The sequence below is a fragment of the Lepisma saccharinum genome, chromosome 8 (genome assembly GCF_977018435.1).
Source record: "Lepisma saccharinum chromosome 8, izLepSacc3.1, whole genome shotgun sequence".
Taxonomy (NCBI): Eukaryota; Metazoa; Arthropoda; class Insecta; order Zygentoma; family Lepismatidae; genus Lepisma; species Lepisma saccharinum.
Window position 1 is genome coordinate 76243205 of NC_139236.1, and position 23630 is coordinate 76266834.

The window sequence follows — 23630 nt, forward strand, 5'->3', positions numbered from 1 at the left end:
ATCAACTTCCAACTATAATAACATTAGCCCACCACATATTTACCCAAGTAACTTACCCTTTCAGAGTTAATAGAATTTCTAAGATTATCACAAAAAACTACCATATCAATTACAAAGAGTACTATAATATCCAAACTGTCTCCGATATTTCAGGCCAAAAAAAATAGTAGCTTTGTTACCTACACAGAACAAACTTTAAAATTTACCTTTTCTGGATAATTCCATGTTTGCAAAGTAATTTCCTCCTTCTTCGTTTGTACATCAATCGGTTGTTCTTCTTCTTTAGTTTCGGGTGTCGAATCGGTTTCAACTGTGCAAGATGTTGTAGCTAGAACCTTAAGTTTGTCTTGCATCTCCACAGCCATTGTAGCAAATCGATGAATGCTGTCCAACTTCTTCGAGCAGTTCCCACACACCATTTTTGGAAGCTTGTCTTCTACGGATATCTGAAATTTGGATTTAGGAATTAGAATCTCATTAAGCTAAAAGAAGGAGATTGTTACCAGTGGCGTGCCCAAGGGGGGGTTGATGGGGGTTATAACCCCCCCCCCCTTTGGCCCAGTAATCCTGATAAAATAACGATAAAGGAAGGAAAATATGACAAAATGAGGGCTGACTACAAAGAAAAAGTATACATAACCCCTCCCTTTCGAAAATCCTGGGCACGCCACTGATTGTTACTGTAAAATATGATATGGATTGGTTACAGGATGTTACACTTTGAAATGAGCACGAACTAATTTTTGAAGTTCACAGAACATGAATATGTCATTTTTAAGATTGTGTGCATAGATGACAAATTGGCCGATGGTATGCATGGGTCAAACCGCAACAGTCTGTCTAAACAGAGTCAAAGCAACTGGCAAAGACAGCTTTCTTTGAAACCCAAGCTCAGGAAAAAACAGAAACAAAGGGTTTGCTTTGTTAAGAAGAACAGATCACATGATTTATGGCTTATACGAGGGTTGCTGCAAAAGTTTCTGCAAACTACCACCAACAGTCATGCTAGTGTTCCGCTATTATAAAAATTGAAAGAATAGACCTTTTTCTTGTTTAAATTATCTTTGATTGTTTGTTTAAGCCTATTCGTTTATTTTTCACAGCAGTTTGAAGTAGTAGTTTTGTGCGAGAAATGGAAATTTCTCGTGAACACTTTCGGGCAATGATTTTTTATGATTTCAAATGTAGTTTAACACCGAAACAATGCATCGAGTGACTTCATTTGGCTTTTGGGGATGAAGCACCATCCAATAGGACTGTGTACAATTGGTTTTCCGGAATCCAGCGTGGTCACACATTTGTCAGTGATGAATTTCGTGAAGGTTGTCCATCCACGACTGTTGTTGCTAGTAATGTTGATGCTGTGCGTGCAATGATTGAGAGAGATCGGCATGTGACATACCGTGGGATTCAGGCACCCTTGAACATTGACATGAAAGCAATACATACGATTTTGCATGGTCATCTGAACGTACGGAAACTTTCAAGATGTTGGATCACACACAACTTGACCGAAGCTCAAAAACAGGCTCATGTAAATTGGTGTAAAGAAATGCTCAAAAAATTCAACCGAGGCAAGTCAAATTTGCTGTACTACATCGTTACAGGGGACGAAATTTGGATCTATTCATACGAACCTGAAACTAAACAGCAATCTACTGTTTGGGTGTTTCAAAGTGAGCCGAAACCAACAAACGTTGTTCTTTCAAGGAGTGCTGCCAAGCAAATGATTGCTTATTTCTTCAGTTATACTGGACATGTGGCAACAATAGCATTATAAGATAGGAGGACTGTAAATGCTGAGTGGTATACAACAATTTGTTTGCCAGAGGTCATCAATGAATTGCGTAAAACAAACGCAAATCGTCGCATTATTCTTCACCACGACAACGCCAGTTCCAACTCAGCACACCAAACTGTTGATTTTTGTCCAGTAAAAATGTCGAATTAATGACTCATTGTCCATACTCACCTGATTTATCACCTAGTGACTTCTTTTTGTTCCCACACATGAAAAATAAGATGCCTGGTGGGCAATTTGTGTCGCCTAAAGCAGCTGTTGACGCATTACGAACAGCGGTTTCTGATGTATCAGCTTCAGAGTGGAAAAAATGCTTTCGGCGTATACAAAAGTGTATCAATCTTAAGGGGGAATACTTTGAAAAACAATAAAGCCATTCCCAGAATTTCACATGTCTTTTTTCATATTGATTGCACAAACTTTTCCAGCAGCCCTCGTACGTACAACTATAGCCTACCAGTTTGATTGAAAGCATGATAGATCTCTCTGTCAGATAATAAAATAATTTCTCCAGAGTTGTAGCCTTCCACAACTGATTTTTAAAACTCAGTGATTCAGATCCTATTGCATGCAAGATGCATACCGACACGATATTTTCAAGCAACTGTCATTTGGAAGCATTGGCTGTGGGCAGTGCCGGATCTACAACCTGCAAAACCCCGCAGTATGGGGGGGGGGGGCAAAGACAAGTAAGCATTTAGGGGGGCCCTCAGCCATTGACATAGTAGAAAGTTCGTATATGCACATGCCATGAAGGCAGTGGTCAGAAGTAGCGAGCTACTTGTAGCGTCGCTACTGTAGCTAGCTACAAAATTTGTAGCTGTAGCTGTAGCGACGCTACATTTTGAAAATTGTAGTTGTAGCTGTAGCGAAGCTACAAAATTCCTGTAGTTGTAGTGAAAATTTCGCTACAGCTACATTTTTTCTGGGCATTTTGAGGTGAATTTTGAATGTGGCAACAGCATCAGAAAAATCGACAATAACCCTTAATTTTGCACGAGGTTCATAAAGACAGCCTATTACATGGAGATACAGATTATCTAGATTGTAGATTATAGATATCTGCGTAATTTATTTAATTAGTATCTGAAGAATTCAGATATCCAGATAACTAACTGACATATATGAATATAATTCCTGCTAACAGCTACGTTTTTTTAGCTGCATCGCTATTTTGGCGAGAAACATGCCTCGTTTGCTGCACCACTGGAAAAAAGTGCCTCGTTTGCGCCATCCCCGGAACAAATCCTGTGAATATTCATGGTGTAAGAGACACCAACATGTCATTAATTGCTGTGTAAGACACAACTTGCAGTGCAAAGCGAGCGATGGAATTTCCACTGCACTGACAAGGGAATAGTGCCAGCAATAAATGGCTCAGTACGTTAACAGCATTGATCATCGTCAGTATATAGGATCTCACCAGCAAGAAATTATTGTTACAAGAATGATAGAGTTTCTGGAATTACAATTATTTTCGCGATAGTATTTGTTCACAAATTTTAAAATTACAATACGTTTAGAACACTCAGGTTTACACGAGAGTTTCCTCAATAATTTTATCATATTGTAAAAAGTATGTACGAGTTATTGACTTTCCTGCAGAAACGACAATTTTCTTTAGTTAATATACATAGTTTTCAAATTTATGTATTTCTCCTACTTTTGCGTCACTTTCTTGTAACTTTTGCTAATCATGACACATCATCATCATCATCCTTCGCTGTTTCCTGTCTCTGGCTGGGTCAGCATAGAAGGCAAGCCTCTCCATTTTTTCCAGGTCTTTCACAACTCCTCTCTTTCCAAGGTGTTCCCATCTTGTCTCCTAACACTCTCCACTATCTGCTCTTTCCACCGACATCTTGGTCTCTCCCTTGGCCTTATTTCCACTCCTTGTGCATTGTAAGCTCTTACTGGTAGTCTTTATGCATACATCCTCTTCATGTGTCCGAACCATCTCATATGTGCCTGATCTATTCTGTCCTGAAGCTTCACTACACCCACTGTCTGTCGGATCTCCTCATTTCTTATTCTATCCCTTCTAGTCTTCCTCAAAAGACTCCTTAAAAATTTAATCTCCACTGCCTGCATCTTTTCTTTGTCTGTCTGTCATTGTCCAAGTCTCTGCTCCATACGTAATTATTGGCACATAGTATGTGTTACATATTACATCCTTGCATTTCATAGGTACATCCCTATTCCATATTAATCTTAGAACGCTTTGATATAGTCCACCACCATTAATTTGGCCTCTTCTGTTTACCTCCTCATCTATTTCAATGAGGATGAATGGTTTATTTAATTATTCTCTTATCTATAGTCGCTTTCTGCCACTTTCGGCTAATTGTGAGAATGAGGAAGAATGATGGAGCAGGAGGATCCCATCCTCCCAACTTGGCGTCTTTCCTAGTTTTTGTTGTGAGTCCATTTTAAGCATAGATAATCTGATCGAGACTGGATCCTAACCACTATGTGCCTCTGCTGGGTATCGAACCTAGGGTCCTTTTGTAGTCAAAGGGCTCCAGGTACTTTTCATTCAAAATGCTGACTTCATATCAGTCTATAAAAATGAAATATTTATTCTCAAGAAAAATATGTTGATGTGAACATAAATACGTAATCCTACCAAATTTTATTTGGGTATAGTTGTAATAATTAATTTGGGTAACACCCTAATTGCAATATTCATATATCAAATTTGAATTGATATGCCACTTGCATAGATATGGTATTCTCAAAAACTATAGTAAAAATAAGTAACTGAAGTAACATTGCTATCAAAATTATCGAATGACTGGAATCATGATAATAAATAATAGAATCTATTTACCAGTAGTAGGGTATTTTTTTAATAACCATATCATTGTTTTCATTTTTTTATACAGAAGTAGCGCAAAAAGTAGTGAAGTAGCGAGTAGCGAACAGGAGTAGCGTAGCGAGCTACTTTTTGGTAAATGTAGCTGTAGCTGTAGCGAAGCTACATTTTGGAAGAGTAGCTGTAGTTGTAGCGAAGCTACTTTTAAAATGTAGCGTTCTGATCACTGCATGAAGGCGCATTTAGGATATGTGTGGGCAGGGACCCACATATTTTCGATGCAGGACATCTTGGAGGTGATGTAATCAGTACCACACCCAGGCCGCATTTACACCCCCTCCCAACGGGTACCATTTGACTTGATGCTGGGTGGACCCTGGATCAGCTTCTTGCGGGGACAAAGTCGGAAAAATCCGACCTTAGATCAAATCAGGCTACAATTTCATGAGAAAATAGTGTCATATATGTATATCACATCACCACTGGTGTGGAAACCGGGAGGGAGGGGCAGAGGGGCCCAGGTCCATCCAGTTCTCGTTTGACCCCTTATAAGGGCCCCAATCCATATCTTCCAACATATTACATACCTTTCGCACACAGAAACTTCACACACAACAGGTGGGAAATTATGCAGGATTCTGCTCTGAAATGGGCAGAATCAATAATGTGGGACTATCACTCAGTTTAAGTGTCTTTCTTGTGCTTGTGCGTTTACTATTTCAGTATTTCCTTTTTCAAACTGACAATGAATTAAGGAAACCGCATGGCATATTATGAATGAGTATGTGCGAGAATAGAGGAAGAAGCATGGGAATACTGCAGTCTTCATGCTCTTGAATGAGCCAGTCCATTGCAAAATAGGCTCCTTTGTTTCCCTTCGGAAATGTCAAAAATCGCTCGCCCAGATGAAAATTTTATCTTGGGCTTTCCTTTTTTATGTAAATATGTGTGAAGATATTAAACTCCTATAAAGGATTGTAAGAAAGTATTATAAACATAGTATGATAAAAAATTCTCAGTCAAAAGTTACATGTAAAGTATTATGTTGTAGAATTACATAATCACAGTAGTGCAGTGAATTTTTTGTCCAGCTAATAAAGTTCGATGTACCCTGATTAGGGTTACCAGACGTCCGGTTTTTCCCGGACATGTCCTACATTTTAGCCTTATGTCCGGCGGCCGGGAGGAATTTGAAAAATATCATAAATGTTCTACATTTTGAGCGTCGCATATTATTAATTAGGAAAATAGGTAACAGAAAAAAATCATGCAAGTTGCAAGTCTATAGACTGCGCTTCCAAACTCAATAGTGATATTTATTTTGATTCAGTCATTGCCCAAAGAGAAAAAAAGTATGTCCTGCTATTAAACAAACGGGAAAACGGAAGCACTTAATGAACAAAGTTTTGGGACCACTTTCTGATAACGTCACTGTTCAATGCCTGAGCAGAATTTCTTGCCTTAGTGTTTATACTGATGGAACAAGGTGTTGACCATTGTTATTCAATATTCAATATAATTTGATTGCAAATGGGTATAGAGAACTAAGTTATTCAAGGTGTCTGCCAGTCAAGAAAGTCATGGTGAAGTCAATAAAAAGGCAATAAATTATTCTTGTGGTCAAGAATTCTTGTTATCATAATAACTGATTGATTGATTTAGTTTATTTTACTTCATTTTTTCTGTCCCTTTGGCTAGTCTCGAAGATGAGGATGAATGGTGGTACGATAAAATGGATGAAGGGACAGTCACAAACATACAGGGACAACCGACACAAGCGCCACATAAGAATATACTGGCTGAGAGTCCAGACGCCAAAACCTCGCTTGTCTGCCAAACACAGTTCAGGATGCATTAATACGAGATAGCAGATCTAATTCTCTTCTTAAATTCAGCTTCCGTTTTCATCTTAACTGACCCCTTGGTAGGGGTTTTCATTAAATAAATATTTATTTTCTTAATTACTAATTTCCAATTTTACCTAAGTAGGGGTCGATTAAATAATTGTGAAACGCCCTCCCTTGCCCGGGAAAACAAATGCTACCACTACCTAGATAGAGACGGCAAAATCTCCCTCGGACAAGCGAAATAGCGTTACGGTCCAGGTTAAGTTCGTGTGTAGGAACCGGTGACCGACAGTGTATAGTGATAAGCCATATCGAATAAAAACAAAGACATATGTACTTTCAAATAACCACCTCTTTACCTGTAGCCGGGAAGCGGCTAGCTGCATACCTGAAAATCACGGGTAGCGACATGAGTACGAAATGATATAGCCCAAATTAACATAAAAAATAAAAAGTATATTCTATTCATAACCAACAAACAATGGAATTATTACAGGTCCCCACTCTTGCATTCCACACACATTCTCTCACAGATTCTCTCTACGGGGTCATCAACACAAAAATGATACATAGCATGTACAGGTTTATATGACGACAAGCCCTAATTATCGCATTCATATTTAAATTTACCTTGAATTTTTGTCTAATCAGGTCATTTGTGATTTTGCTCCATTGTTACTCAAATCCTAGCCAGCCCTTACTTAAGTTCACCCTTTTAAAAGAAACTAGTCGGCGCGGTGACAATACATTATTTGACCGGCATAAACAAAGGCGTCTCAACGGCAATTACATTCACGTGGGCAGACGTTTTCCTTTTACAAGACCTCACGTGGTTCAAACATAACAAATAACCTCCGTTGAGTGACGCAAACATATACTCTCTAGCAGGCGGGACTTAAACACTTCGCCGCGACGAGCAATTCATATTACCAGGCAAATACTTTTAACAAATAATCACACATGCGGCCTGACATAGCTAGCAGCGACACAGCACTGACACATAAAAATGAACAAACCTCCAGTAGATTAAACAATTAAGTGGGCGGCGCTTTACTCTAATGGTACGCACTTTAAACAAATACAAAGGAGCACAAACAACAATGAATTTAAGATCATTAAAAAATTATCACAAGGAATAAGAAAAATTGACCTGAGACGAATAGATTACAAGTGACAAGCGCGACGGGAGTTCGATATGAAGTTTCGAGTTGAGTGGGCATTTTCAAAAATGTTGACGAATTTCAAGGGCGTTCTCTAAATCAATCGGGCCGTCACGTGCTGACAATCACACAGATGAATACATTACCATCTCTCAGCTTCCGAGGTGCATCCTGGCGTCTTTATGGGCGATTGAAAACATATAGTATTCACGCGAAAGATTTCCTTGGTCGCGACGATGAAGATGCGAAAAGTGTTCATACGTCTGGTTCCTCGGTTTCTCTTCCCCTCGGGATCGGTGAACATCTCCGTGGTCTGGGCGTCGGGACGTCAACGTGGCGGCTGGTAGGCATCATCGGCGTATCAATAGGGCGTCGTCGGGGCGTCGACAGGGTGGCGTTCAACATCTCTCTCTCTGTGGCGGCTGCTAGGCATCATCGGCGTAGCTCGTCGTTTCTTGGCATGTTGTAGGCATGGCTCGTCGTTTCTTCTGACATCGGGCGAATCGAGGGTAACGCCCTCATCTCTCTTCTTCCTCTAGCCCGCCATAGTTTCCGATGTTCCTCGTTTCTCAAAAATTATAAACGGCGTAAGGTAATCTCGGAAACACGGTCTCGCTTCAACTTCTCCCAGCGGTTGAGGTAGGCGCACTCGTGTAGACTTACTGCCTATCACACACTGGTGTTCGCAAAACACAACAAAGTCCACTGTACACAAAGAGGTAGCACGAAGGCGCTCTCGTTACAAGAATCGCGGCAAAACTGTATACGGAGAGGTAGCACGGAGCTGCTCTCGCTACAAGGATCGCGGTAAGACTGTGTATCGAAAAACCATGTCCTTCGTTTTATTAGGATTTTGAAAAAGGATGCTAGGCGCACGTTGAAGTGACGCTTCCGAAGAGGTCATTCCACTTTGCTCTATTGTCTCCCAACTGGGACGAGCCGTGCTCGAAGTTGAGTTTCAGCGGATTAAGCCTCAGCCTCGCTGTCGCCATAGCTCAATTGCAACCGGTGTCCACAAACTGATCAATTACAACCGATTTGATCTGGCGTCCGTAATTGTTGCTTGATCGCGACGAAACTCCACACATCCGTCCTTGCACACATGCTGCTGCGCTGGTATAAGTTTCACATGAATCTGACCGCTGGAAACCGAGATATTTAAATGTTTGTCACTACGGTCGAATTTCCTAAGCTTTAGATGCATAACGTGACCCTTCAGGTGCTCACCCTTAAAACACACGAACGTCTCGTTCCTCCCGTCGGCTTGGCAAAAATCAAATATGTATTCTTACAAATTAAAACACTCAACACTTTGAATCAACACATCTTTTTACCGCTACAGACATGAATAATAATAATAATAATGACGGTAAATCTGACTGTCACATAATGTTAAGAAAAATGGAAAAAGGCCGAGAAAGGTCCAGAAAAAGTCAAGAATTCTGAATGTGTTGTTTTGGTAGACACCCTGTTATTGAAGTAAAAACTACCCAAGATAAAACTTCTTGAACCATTTTAAATTACGGTAATTGCTGAATATTTGTTTGCCATTACAGGTCATAATTCAAATGTTGAGAGAGTACTTTCATTACCATCAGCACAACAGACTCACGAGAGAAATTATTTTTTCATAAAGTCTCTAAAATGTTTGTTTGGTACTGGTCCCTATAATTTCAAGGAGTTTGACTGTCCCCTCTAACATAAATATAGTTTGACTAAACCTGAAATTTTGATAAACATTGTCTCCTCGGAGATGTGCCACTTACATCATGTAGTAAGAGGTGCATTGATTAGTATATTTGCAAGTTTTGGAATTTTGCATTTAAAAATTCATTAAGAATTCATTTTTAAAAACTGAAAAGTGTCATTTTTCAACTACTTTGTAATGTGTTCTATAGAAATATGTGTTATTTATTGAGAATGTTTTGTGTCCTACATTTTGACTTAATGTCCTACATTTTGGGGCAGCATGTCCTACATTTCCCTTACAGCGATCTGGTAACCCTAACCCTGATATATGTATATGTTTTGTTGTCAAATACAGTTACTGCAATTATTATTTTTCAAATGTTAATTTAAGTGTATTAGGTTCCACCTTAAGGAAAAAAAATTGCCCCTCTTCCCGCAAACAGAAAAAAATCATTATTTATGCTTTACTTAGCTTTACCCCCCCCCCCAAATCTCTTAACAAATCGGAGCTTATGCACATCACCCCCTTCCCATTTAAAAAAAAATTGAATTGAATTCAATATGGCAGCCACTAATATGGTGGACATCTGCTTGGAACACACCAACATGGTTCCCCGTAAGTTTCACCTCTTTCTATCAATTGTACCCAGCCTAACTCCTTTACTTTTTATAAGAGGTGTTAACGGACGTTTGAATCACCCTGCAGGTCCTCATATGCGAGTTTGTCAACATGAGATCAAGAATTACACACACAGACATTATATATGTGTAATATATATATATATATATATATATATATATATATATAATGTGTGTGTGTGAAGGTTGGTAACATTTTGCAGGAGGCCCAAGATTTGTAGATCCGGCACTGGCTGTGGGATTTCCAATTTGGAAATTATGATTCTATTAGTATATTTATTTAATTAATTAGAGGAACTAGGCAAAATATTGCTGTCTGCCAATAAACTACCTCCTATGTGGCCATGGCCTAAATAGTAAGTAGCATACATTAATTGTGCAGGAATTTGTACCAAAAATTAAGTCACAGAAGTTGTTGTGATCATAAATTTAAGTGTCACAAAGGAGCTATTGGATTTTAAAAATGTTATACATATGTAAAAAACTGGCAATCTGACCAAACTACTTACATAAGCATTTTAAATAACAATGCTATTTTTTCATATTTACAAAAAAAAGGAGAAGAAGAAACTTGGGAAATACTAGGGCAATGTAACTGAACCTGCCTAACATACTCACATCAGGATTTAGATACAGGGGGCAAAAAAAAAAAAAAAAAAAAGGAAGATATAAAGAATGGGCTCCTAGTGAGAGAATTTGCCTTTAAACTATACCTGCAGTCCTGATTAGCCTCTCTAAGCATAACAAACTTTTCACTTCTGAACATACCTTCAAAACAATATGAAAAATGCATACTTGCATCTCCAATATTCACTTAAGTCTATTTAGTAAGTGTATTACACGCGGTGAGTTTATATGTGTAGAACAGGTGTGTGCTTAGTGGCAAGATTAGCATCAATCAGAAGTTACGCCAGATTGCTCTTAGCCACTTGCCACTCCAAATATGACAAGTTTTACTATGACAGTTGCTCTATATCAATTTATATGTAGCTATTATTCAACTAAACTTGAGGTTGTTATATTTCGTAAGTGAAAATATATATTATTTTAGAACTGAATTTGAAAATTCAAGTGCCAGGTTAAAATTTTCAGGCACCCTGTATTTTATAACCCCTTAGTTAGGGACTTTATCTTAATGCTAATAATTCAAACCTGACCTACCTAACCTAAGAATGAAAGTACTTAGCGAAGTAAAATCCCTTTGCACCCCATCCATGTGAAGTAGATTGCTTCAGTAGTCTGTATCCAAGACAACAGCAAAAAAAAAAATGGCTCCTTGCAAACAAAGAATCATATAGGAGTATACAGAAGGGGAAAATTGTTTTCCTGGGAGCCTGTGTAGAACGATTAGTTCAGAATTAAACAATCTGAACTTGGGTCATTAAAACGTTACAGACATAACCTTTTAACACTATAGATATAACTTTTCTGCTGACATCATCACCACAGCAGTGAGAAAAATTAATAGAAATACACTCAGATAGCATCATACAAGCAATATATTACCAGTCATACACAAAATAGCAGACAAATACATCTGGGAATTTGACATCTTGGTTTCACTTTTCATGGAATTGCCCACATGTAAAACTTAATATATATAGGACAAGGTAACAGTTTCATATATCGCAGACACATTTCTTCATTTTTACAGAAGAAACTACTTACGGAAACGGGTTTCTCTAAGGTTTCCAACGTTCGTCAAGGTATTTTCTTTCATCGAGGAATCTATTTGACCGGGAAATCATGTATTTCTAAGGGAAATTTCTCACCGACGCACAATTGCCTTCGCTTACCCTACATGAACTGGATGCTGCATACATTTGATGACGTAACCCTCTGTCCGTGTTTCCAACCCCTTTTTTTTTAACTATGCTTGCCTAACCTAACCAAACCTAACCTTATCGGAATGGTTCATGGGGCTATCCATCAGTTACCGATGCATAATGTACAATTTGAACACGTGACGAACACGATAGTAGGTATTTTTCGGTGAAGATTGGAAAAACTGCATACCCACTACGGTAGTCAAGTTTTGCCCGCCATATTGTGTGTTAAGGAAGCGAAAAAAGGAATAACAAAAATTACTCTCTATATGAAAAATTGTGTTTGTTTTTGTGTAAAAAGCATAATGGCACCTTGAACTATGTTCTGCAATACACAATTGGTAAGTACGAACCATGCATCCGATTTTAATGTGACTCCGATCTATGAAACTGGTACCATAGGACAAACAGCAGAGAAAAGACAAGCATGGTACAACAAGGATGGAACAGATTAGAAAACTAGGAACACTGGACTTGATTCCACAAGAAAAAAAAACGAAGCACATGCCAACTGATAACTCAATAAGTACACTTTTGGGATTATTTATAATTCCAATGCCATTAATAATATAAAATGTTACCATAGTGGGTATATATTGGCCCAAGTTCCTTTTGTTTTATTGCGATTTCATAATGCTATGAATGCAAAGTTATTAAAGTTATTTTGGAACGACTTGAGATGACCGGACCCCTCTCCGATTTTCTTCATATTTGGCATACTCACTAATTGAGACCTCCTAATCACGAATCTGAAGTTAAAATTTGTCGAAAATGTCTAGAAATTGTAAAATAAGCTAAAATAAGGCATTAGTTTTCAGAATGGAAAGCGTCGATTTTCGCGAATTCTTTTGTTTCACAAGCAAATATATATATTCCAGATACTACCACGACACCAAATTTTACCTGTTTGCCTAACCTAACTGAAACTAACCTAACCATGCACCAATGGTTCGTGGGGCTAGCGTCAATGGTTCCCAATTATTTGCAATTTCTAGATCCTGATACGGTACTACTTTACTATACTGGAGACACCTATCAATGATTTATTTTGCAATTTTTTACATTGCTAACGTACTCTTCTGCATTGCGGAACATTTCTTTAGGTGAAATAATGAATTTATAACGAAAATAATGTCTATTTCTTACATTAACGAGTACTTACTGTTGTTCCTTATTTCCCACAAACCATCCACGAGTAGCCCCAAAAACCATTGACGTTAGCCCAAAAATTCACGATAGCCCCACGAATCATCACGGGGACGAGGTATGCCTACTAGGTTAGGTTCCATTAGCACTCCTTTCATTCAATTTAGCATATATGGACAACATCGTGGTGGCAGCAGCAATAGCACATCGGAAATAGATTTTCGTAGAAAACCACATGCATTAGCATTAAAATGGATCAAAACTACATTCCCCAACATCAACAACGCTACAGAAAATGATTTGCGTACGTACTTTCTCCTGTAAATTTGAAGAAATCCGTCTCCAGTATAGTAAAGTGTTACCCCTGATACTACCACGACACAAAATTTTAACTATTTTTTTTACCTATCCTAACTGAAACTAACCTAACAACGTACCAATGGTTTGTGGGTCTAGCACCAATGGTTCGTGAGGCTAGTGTCAATGGTTCGCAATTTCTAGACATTTCCGACAAATTTTAACTTCAGATTCGTGATTAGGAGGCCTCAATTAGTGACTATGTCAAATATGAAGAAAATCGGAGAGGGGTCCGGTCATCTCAAGCCATGCCGTTATTTTTTCCATCATAAATAACTTTTCTTCGAAATTAATTAAATCCAAACAGTGCTCATTACTTTAAGGAAGTTTCAAATTTCGAGTGACAGTGATTTTCAAAATTCTACGATAATTAGTCTTTCTGCTAGAAGAATTTGCAAAAAATCATAAACAATTGGAACCATTACCTAAACTACTAACATTATCATGTGTGTATCCAAATGCATGTATTAAATAGTGCATAATACATATAAACTAATGAAATAAAACAAGACTGTATTACACTAGACCATATACAAAATATATTCTGAATAGTCTGTTCAGGAATATACCTAATCATTCACCACAAACTTAGAACTCTATAGAATAAGGTAAACACTGCATTTTTCACTCCCTGTTTAGTCAATTATTTTTTTAGTGTTTAGTTAGGTTTTTGAAGTACTCACAATGTATTTTTATTCAATATTACAGAACTTTGCAAATGCACTCTTAATGACAGAGGAACTGTCTTTTGATGAAATTGAAGTAATAATAATTTTTTCATGTATTGAAAATATTATCGCCAGACCAGTTGGTACAGTGTTGAATGATCATGACTCGCTAGCAACAAATACCATTCAGCACCACCCACGGCGCTTATGTAAACAAACCCCCCTCCTTGCACGAAGTGGTCAAAACACATATAATATAATAAAATATAAATAAAACATATGCAATACATCTTACGACACTATGTGGACATAGCACCACGAACCTGTTATAATTGTGTGACGCATTTGCGCATAATTCTTCAATTCATTTGCATTTACTGTACAAAACAGCAACAACAGATTAAACACTTTACTTCACTGCATAAAAGCAGCGATTTCTATCGATAAGAAAATTTAAACATTTTGTAGTATTTTTATTTCATCCAAACCTCGACATTACCGGTAACCACCGTAAATGGAGTCGAGTAATATTGACAAGTATGATCAACATTGCGCTAACACTTCAGATGCTTGGCAAGTTTATGACACACCGGTACTCTTTGCAATATTTTAAACTGTTTTGTTTTACATGCACATTTTAATGCAATCATTTGAACGTTATAGACACATGTAGCATAAATGAAATTAGTCTTGCGTCAAAACATACAACCGGTTACGATTTGTGAACAAAGGGTGCCATCGCTTTGGTACTCACCGCAACATGCAAATATTTCTTTATCTTCGTCTCCAAAAAGAGCCGCTTCCCTTCTTCACCAAAAATGAGGATGCCGTCTATTTGCTCGGCTGTACATATTCTGCACAACTTGTCTAAAATAGACGCTGATCCCATTTTCCCGATTTATTTTTTTTAATTCAACCCATCCGATAAACAGAATTTCTTGATTATTAACGATCCTTTTACTTATGACCTCTAACGACGACGCCGTAAAAACAGCTGGAAACAAGTGACAAACGAAAAGCGTTAAGGTGTTGCACTTTTAAAAACAAACCTAATGGTGGTGAAGTGAACATTTAAATAAGAAGTAAGGATCAAATTAAAGAAAAAATACTTCAGTTTTTAAACATTTAAATATGTAAATTAACAATTTTAACAAGAGAAAAAATTAAAGAAATTCAAAAGAAACTATAAATAATGTAGTGCGAAGGCAGTCATGGATGAACAAGTTCTTTTTTTTTTTTTACATGTAATTTACATTACTGAATGCATATTTTTGTTTAGGCATATTCGACGTGACATATTTATATTATCACACGCATTATGGTGTAACGTGAAGTCTTGGATTAATCAGCCGAGAAGCGGAAGATAGCGCGACGCTAGGACGCGAACTTCGTGAAAGGTTGTCGTTTGCATGGAAGGACTGAGGAAAACAGAGATCTGGGTTTGAAAGGCAAATTTCTTGGCTGACGTACTAGTACTACGAATTAATATCTTTGTCACAGCTTTCTTCACGTAGAAATTAATTTACAAAGTATAGGGATCAATTTTAATCATAATGAATGAACTTGAAGTATCTCACCTACTTGCTAGTATTATTTCCTCAATTTTCTAAGAGAGATACAAGGTACAGCCAACAGCAAAATAAATAGTAGACGAATTATCCATCACCTTTTCATTGAGTCCGTTTTCCAGAATGTGATGAAATATAAAAACTCCAATAAGAAGAGTGCATCTACTTCGAATCAACATAATAGCATTACTTAAAACAACACAGGATGTAGAATTTTTAAAAAGGAATGAAAACAGCGACTTACAATTTGCTCACCATTATCTTTGCCTTTGGCTGTAGAACCATAGAGTATCCACCCAACCCGTTAGGCTAGACGTCTCGAAGGAGCCGGGACAGTCCTTTCTCTTTCATAAGCCCGGCTTTTTTCTGGCTGCAGTCGGAATGTGAAATTATTCCAATTTTGTGCCCCTTCATTTAGAAAGCCTCAGAAATAGGCCTAAAACTTCCAATTCTATTAAAATGCATTTTTTTTTCATTTTTTAAAAAAATATATATTTATTTTTTAGAGGAGATACAATGTCTTAATTATAAACTTCATAGTTACACACTTCGTGAATTGTTTACGGCAACAGTCTTTCCACAGAGAAAGTGCCGTTTCGGTTGCCTCTCGACACCAAAGGTTCGGGGTTCGAGTCCTGGCCTCAGCATGGATATTCCTTTGTGAAAGGCTTTTAATCAGGTTCGACTCAGCATTCCATGCAGCACACATGAGAGATAATTAGAAGTATGCAGTGGAGTCGATTGGGTTCCAAAACTAACTGGGAGGGGGGGCAAAGACAGTTTACTTAATTGGTAGATAAGGGTTAGCATAGTGCGGGAGCAACAATGGCAAAAAGTGGGGGAAGGCCGAAGGCAGTTGCCCCCTCGCCCTCCCTAATCGCCACCACTGCAAGTATGTAATGTAATGTAACGTAACTGACACATTTTAACATTAAAAATATAAAAATGGGACTTTGCATGTTGTATGGGTTCATTCGTCCTCATCGTTAGCCAAAAGTTGCATAAAAGCAACGTGGAAATAAGATAAATACATGCAATAACCTTCTCCAATCTCCACTCCTCAGTTGTTTTACGTTCAAAATATATTTCTTAAGATATTATTTTTAAAAACTGTTCCGTGGCTTAGCCTCTTGCCCCTGAATCGTGAAAGATGACCGTGGTTGACTCTTAACAACAGTTAAATATATATATATATATATTTATTTCTGGGAAGTTTGGAACAAGGGAAAACCTTTCTTCTTCCTATTTATTTGTAGCTCTTTTGTCTCTTTCTTTCCTTGTATCTTCTTTCTAGCTTTCGACCTTTTCTCAGTTATAATTTCTCTTCGTTCGTGTTTATTTTCTATCTTTACCATTTATTTTTCTAAATTTCCCCTCCCATTTTCTGTTTCTTCCTTATTCTTTCTCCCTCTATCTGTTCTGCTACTCCCCTTCCGTCGCTCTCTTTCTCCTTCCTTCTCCCTATTCCTTCCTGTTTTTCTTCTAAATTTCCCTTTTTTTGCTATTTTCTCTTTAAATTTCGCTTTTCCTTCTTCCCCATCTTTCCCTCTCGCTTCTATATTTCTCTCTCTCTATCTCTCTATTCGACTTTTTCTATCCTCCCTCTCTCTCTCTCTCTGTTCTACTCCTCTCCCCCTGTCGGTTTCTTTTTTGTCCACTTTTCTCTCTTAAAGTATTCCTGTCTTATTAGTTATATTGTCATCTGCCAAAAATGTGCCGGTTTCAACTTCTTTCCCATACTCTCTCTCTCTCTCTCTCTCTCTCTCACACACACATACACACACACACACACACACACACACACACACACACACACAACCCTCCCCCCCTCTACTTCCTTCTCCCTTTCCCCATGGATTTTTTTCAAGAGGGAAGCGAGGGTTTTTCCAAGGAAGAAGCAAGGCATTTTCCCACTGAGTCATTTCTAAGTTTGAACTTTGAAGTTAGACTATCACGCTTTCTACAACGATCTTTACAGTCTTACTTGTAATTGTTAGTAATTTATAATAATAAATTAAAGCAATCTACTGTGACTGAACGGAAATTATGTGTGAAATAAACTTTTTTTTGACTGCAGTTTATTTTCCAGCCGGGCGACGGACCCCATTGCCCATCTCCGGACGCCCAGGCTCCTTTCAGTTTTTTTTCTTTAATATAATCTCTTCTTCGGTCTTTGTCTACCTTCTCCAACTCGTTGTCTCTCTTCGTGGATGGTCTGCAAAAAATCCTAGAGTTAAACGTTTGTGTGCTTTTCAAAAGCAATATTTTCACTTGTGCTGTGGACGAGAGAAAGGAACGGAGACATTGGATCCTTTGAACAGTGGCGACGCTAAAGGAGGGGCATGGTGTGTCGTGCTCCCTAGAGAAAAAGAACTAATTTTCTAGAGAAGAAAATCTTGACTATCAATGTACGTATAATGGGATGCACAATGTTCTGTGTTAACTTTCGAACTTTTAGAATTTTGTGACACACCGTCCATTCCACTTACTACTCTGAAAACAAGTGAAGAGAGTCGAGTGGTTATATTTCGAATTATTATGGTGCTCCCTAGGAAGATGCCTGGGGTTACCTCGAAAAACTTAAATAGAAACGGAAGAGGAATAGAACTGAACAACACCACTTTTACTAAAATGCTCATAATATAAAATATCTCTTTCTGAAACTATTTATTTTATGCCTAATTCCTTTTTTAAGAGAATCGTCCAAAAATCATTTGAATAAACAACTTGTGTATATTTATAACGAGCTAGTTCTTTACTTTAAAAAAAATAATGAGTACGTGTAAATATTTGTGAAATCTATTTGCTGTAATTCATCTTGAATGTATTGTTTGTATTGTGCTATAATATACATATAATTTCGCATCGTGGTTCCTTAAGGAATGGTACATATGAAATAGTGTTTTGTTGATGTTCAAGTATTCACAATACTTTAGTGTAATTTTTTGATTGTGTTTTTGTGCATTTCACCTAACTTACTTTCAGAATCTAAAATACGGATTTGCACTATAATGTTTCAATGTGAGACTTCGCTGGAGCCTACTATGGGCAAATGTCCAAGCCAATCCCTCTCTTCTGGCATTTAATCGCAACAATAATAAGGTTGGAATTCATTTCATACATACAAAGCATTGCTTTGTTACTTTGTTACTAAATATTGAGTAGGCTAATCGAAACAGACGATGAAATATGACATTCAAAACTACAGCTTTCCTCAATAAAAAATCGTAAGGAGAAACTGTATACTGTAGCATACACACGAATTTCAGGCAACCTTGTCTTATTTAAACCAGCTTGCCAGTGTAATGCCACAAAAGCAAAGGTGAAATCATACGTAACGCTTTGATGTGGTGTCATGTTAAGCAGAAAGCAAAATGCCATGGAGTGCGCAACGCATCTTCATGCTTGGTTGGAAAAATCAATAAAACAACAGTTTTCTGGGAGGAGGGAGAGTACTCATTGCAAGATAAACACTGCTTTGTGCAACGCGGGAATGAGCAATATGAAAAAGAACCGTAGGATGTAGAAAGAGAGTATTTTTTAAGCACACACTTGACCGTCTCACGGCAAATGTTGCCAGAGCATATTCACAGAGGGAAAAGCAAACGTTGTGCAGTCTTTTTAAAATAATATTGACATCGTTCGTACTTAGGCAGTTGGTACGTTAGTTATGTTGGCAATGGCTCCCGTTGTGATCTTAAAGCAACACTATATTGATTTATGGTGAAGCGCCTATCCCAATGGGCTGTTCAGTCCTCAGAAGATAATATTGCGCTGGTCAGTACGAAATCGAGGGGGAGGGGATCGAACAGCAGTGGCGGGGATAAGGGCCCCTCAGACCTCAGCCGTCCTGGGGAGATAAAAGGTTAGTTTCGTACCGCAGTCATTAAAAGTTTCAAGTTTAATTTAATACAGACTAGATATATAATTTAAAGTTGGATTCGGATCACAATGTGCCTCCTGGACCCGTTGATTACAAGGCGAAGAAGTTACCAGTCATCGGGGAGGCCCCCAGTCGTTAAGCAACCTTCGTTCTAACCATTGGCAATTTTGTAAGTTTAAAAGATATTAACTTTTCAAATGATGAAGTTAAAAATGTTACAAAAATTTCAACGGTCTCATTTTCAGCATTCGACATTCCCTGCATGGAACTTATTTCTGTGCGTGCAAAGAATAAGTTACATGAAACATCAACGTTAAGAGATTTTGCTCAAAGAAAATATCAGACCAACCTTCCCGAGTATTCCAACTGCTACAAAAAGTTCAGATAAAATATCTACATTTACGGTATTTACTGTGATCACAACATTGAAATGTCTGCTATTTGTGATGGTTGGTTGATTTGGTGTTTCAATTCCATTGTATGCACAGTAAGGCTAATCGGGACTGGACCTACAGTTTAAAGTGGGATCCGAACCACTATGTGCCTTCACCGGGTATCGAACCCGGGACCCCTTGATTACAAGGCGACGACGCCAGCTCTGCGCCATCGGGAAGGTCACGCTATTTGTGATGGCCCACCCTTCTAAAACTATGTACTTTACTTTAACGTTGTATTTAGCAAGTTGTAAACCGAATGATACAATATCTTTACTAAGGAATTCGCGTTTTACACCTCGAGATTGATGCCATTAGGACTTCTGCGACATGCGACATAATAATAATAATTTAAAAACATATTATTGCGCTTAATTGAAGGTATTTCATATTCTTTGTGTTTTTCTATCGAATGGCAAATAGCTTTCTTTCTATTATATATTTCTTGATATTTTTTTCTCTTTATTGTCTTTTTTAAATAATGAAATCAAGAAGACTTAGATGGGAAGGCCATGTAGCACGAATGTGAGAGGAAAGAAGAGTTCACAAGATCGTTGTTGGAAAACCAGATGGTAAGAAACCTGTAGGAAGGCCAAGACAAAGATGGAGGGATAATGTTGAGATGGACCCAAAGGAAATCGGTAGGGGAAAGTCGGGAGGTATCGGACAGCGGCTGGTATCGGACAAGAGTCGTTTCAAGCATTTGTTGCTTGAGGCAGAACTTGTCATGCAACTGGCATGTTCACTGAATTATGACTGTGGGATCTTACCATATGGGAAGTCGTAGCCTTGTCGTTTGTGAGCTGTGGTACATTTTGTTAAGATTCTGGTGTTTCTTGCTGCACGGAGAACTAGTAACTTCATCTGAACTAAGTGAAACTAGGTTTTTAGTTCACTATTGCAAATATTACCTATTACGCTGTAAGTTGTACGTTCCAAATTCCTCTAGTTTTACTAATGCTCGTTTTGTTGTTGATTTTTGATGGCGTGTCGTTAGAGGGGATCGGACAATGAGGTCGCGGGTGGTATCGGACAATCTTCATGATCAGTGAGATGTGGATTCTTATGATTGTGTTTTGTTTTAGATAAGTATGGAAAAAGATTCGAGGAAAATGGGAAGAGAGCATCACGAAAGAAGCTATGCAGAAAGTAATAACTAAGTAAATGACAATTAGTGAGAGATATTCGGTTCCGAAATGTACACTAGAGGATAGATTTAAACATGTGGAAGCAAGGCAAGAAATCCTAAAAAAAAACAAAATACACAGTTAATAGTGGGACCTTCCAGAGAACCTTCTCCGATGCTTCTCTCACAAATAAATTGTGTTGATCAAGTCAATAAACAAGTTTTTCCTTACATACTGTTTCTGTCCGATACCACCCTCCAAATATCAAAAGTACAAAATAAAAACAATGACTTTAAAAACAACAAAATAAATTAACTGTTTATATTTTTAGAACAATGTGTTTTAAGGAATGGATTGGAATAAGAATGAAGTTTCATACAATGTGTAATTCAATTATTTTTAGCTGTCCAAAAAATTGAAATCTTGAAAAAAGCTAAGGTGTCCGATACCACCAGACCTTCCCCTAAGGATAGAAAAGATTGGATTGATTTTGCCCAGGATAGGGACAGCCGGAAGGCTTGTGTTGCTGCAGCCATATACCTTCAGGTTTAAGAAGACTAGGGAGTTAGTTAATGAGTTAATTGTATTTTCTTGGTCAATCATTCAAGTAGTGAGATAATCTTAATGCCATCTAGCGGATACATTTGTCAAAGAAGTAAACAGTATGCCATACATTTGTCAAAGAAGTAAACAGTATGCCAGACGAAAAATCGATTTTCTGCTGATATTTTCAAATCTCTGTGTATAGCTTACATTTACGAAGTTTAAGAAACAAAATTTAGATCTGCTGGACGTTAGGCCGCAGCCAGGGCAGCCGTTTTGAGAATTGGTCTAATTTCGAAAAACCGCTACGATGTTCCAAAACCTGAAAAATTACATATTCCTAGAATTCATCTAGAACATGCACGTAAATCTTCATGTAGTTTGCTTTCGCTGTCGACTAGATCTTTTCAATAGTTTTGTGGCTACGTAAGTTTCGATCTCGAGCCACGAACTAGTCAGGTCGATATAAATATTTAACGATCAAAGGAATTTTATCAATAGATTTTTAATAACAAATCGCCTGCCTACATACATAAATCGTTAATGTATTTTGTCAATAAACCTCGTGAACAATGCAGTCATATCGTTCTGATAATTATTATTTGAGATTAGGCTGTCAAGAACAGCATTAAGCCTTATTACATCATTTGTACATTGAATGTGATAAAAGTAGGAAAGACAGAAAAGGACGTGAGCTTTTGACAACGAGATAGTATCAATCTTTACTTACTTATAACTTATTACTTTTTTATCATTATTTACCGAGTGGTTGACCTCCCCAATTGCGTTGTGGTACGGATGTTGCTTTGTAATGAAGGGGTCCCGGGTTCGATCCCCGGTGGAAACACATTGCACAGTGGTTCTTATCCCCCTTTAAACTGTAAGTTGAGTCCCGATTAAACTTTTACAAAATGACAAACTTTTGTCACTTAGTGAGGCTATGGAACTTTCCGGGGAAAAAAACACACAAAAAATTTATATTTTAATATTCAAAAGATTTTACACGAGAACATAGAACATTTATATGAATATAAGTTGCTAAACATACAAAATTCTTACCGCAACATTAAAGAAATGGAACATCCAAGAGGTGGTGCCGTATCGTACCATTTGGGAACACAGGGGCGACAAATTTGAATAACGGAGTCTGTAAAGATTACAGAATTCTGTAACCTACTATCGTACTGTCGGATTCAAAATTATGGATACCCGAGTTTGGACTCTAAAAATTAGCTAATAGACCTCCATACAAACAGGTTACATCAAAATTTAGCTTAATCAATTCTGCGTTGATATATTGTAACCTAAATGTTTTTCGAGTATGCCTTCGATTTTTATCGTCGTGAGAACAAAAATAGTGCCTTCTTTTGTGATTTCCAAACATCCTCTCTCTTTGAAATTCTATGAATAAAAAACTTGTGGTTCGATACAGTGCAGGCAGGAAGGTTTTAAACACAATACTTCATTTCCATTTTTTCCAATCGGCCAAAAAAAAAAGTCTCTTACCAATTTTGTGAAAACTTTTTCTTAGTATTGGGTAGTCCTACAAATTCGATCTTGGTTTTGTTTAAAGCTCTTTGCATGTGTTTTCAAATTCCATTATCTTTGTCAGTTCACATTGCGAAACAGATTTTATACAGATTTTTATTCAACGAAATAAAGATGTGTGCTGAACGTGGCAACACCACACGTTCAGTCACTACCAATATGTCTGTGGACTCTCAGTTTCGCAGATGGTTGCTTTGAGATAATAAAATAACGCTTTCAACAGTGCCCTTACGTAGACATGGCAAACCACTAGCTTTGAGCCTCACACGCCACTATTATCTGTTTGCAGCGGGCAAGTCTAACAAAACGTAAGTCAGGAAAATTCATTACATTCTTCCGACCTTTCGGGGCCCCTTTTTTTCGGGGGCCCCGGGCACCGCCCCAGCTGCACCAGCCTAGTTACGCTCCTGGAGCGGTAGTTTTTCTAATTGAATTTTTTTTAGGGAAGTGAGGCCGTTGGTATAAACCTGATTCATTTGATTATTATTTCAAAAAAGGAATAATGTTTTTTTATTATAAACTACTAGTGGCGGCCGGCGGCAAGTATGATGGGTAGTGCCAACGTGATCAAGAAATCGA

The 23630-nt window shown here is 37.8% G+C and overlaps 1 protein-coding gene across 1 annotated transcript in view; it reads right to left on the reverse strand.

Annotated features, from left to right (window-relative positions):
• The window catches only part of LOC145991159 (uncharacterized), a 29007-nt gene extending 14106 nt beyond the window's left edge, over positions 1-14901 (reverse strand). Inside the window, exons 1-2 of the mRNA XM_083126983.1 lie at positions 14703-14901; positions 207-446 (exon numbers count right to left, since the gene is read on the reverse strand). Of these exons, the coding sequence (XP_082983109.1) occupies positions 207-446; positions 14703-14837 (375 nt within the window). The 5' untranslated portion in view covers positions 14838-14901. The remainder of the gene's footprint in view (positions 1-206; positions 447-14702) is intronic.
• Between the last annotated feature and the right edge of the window lie 8729 nt (positions 14902-23630).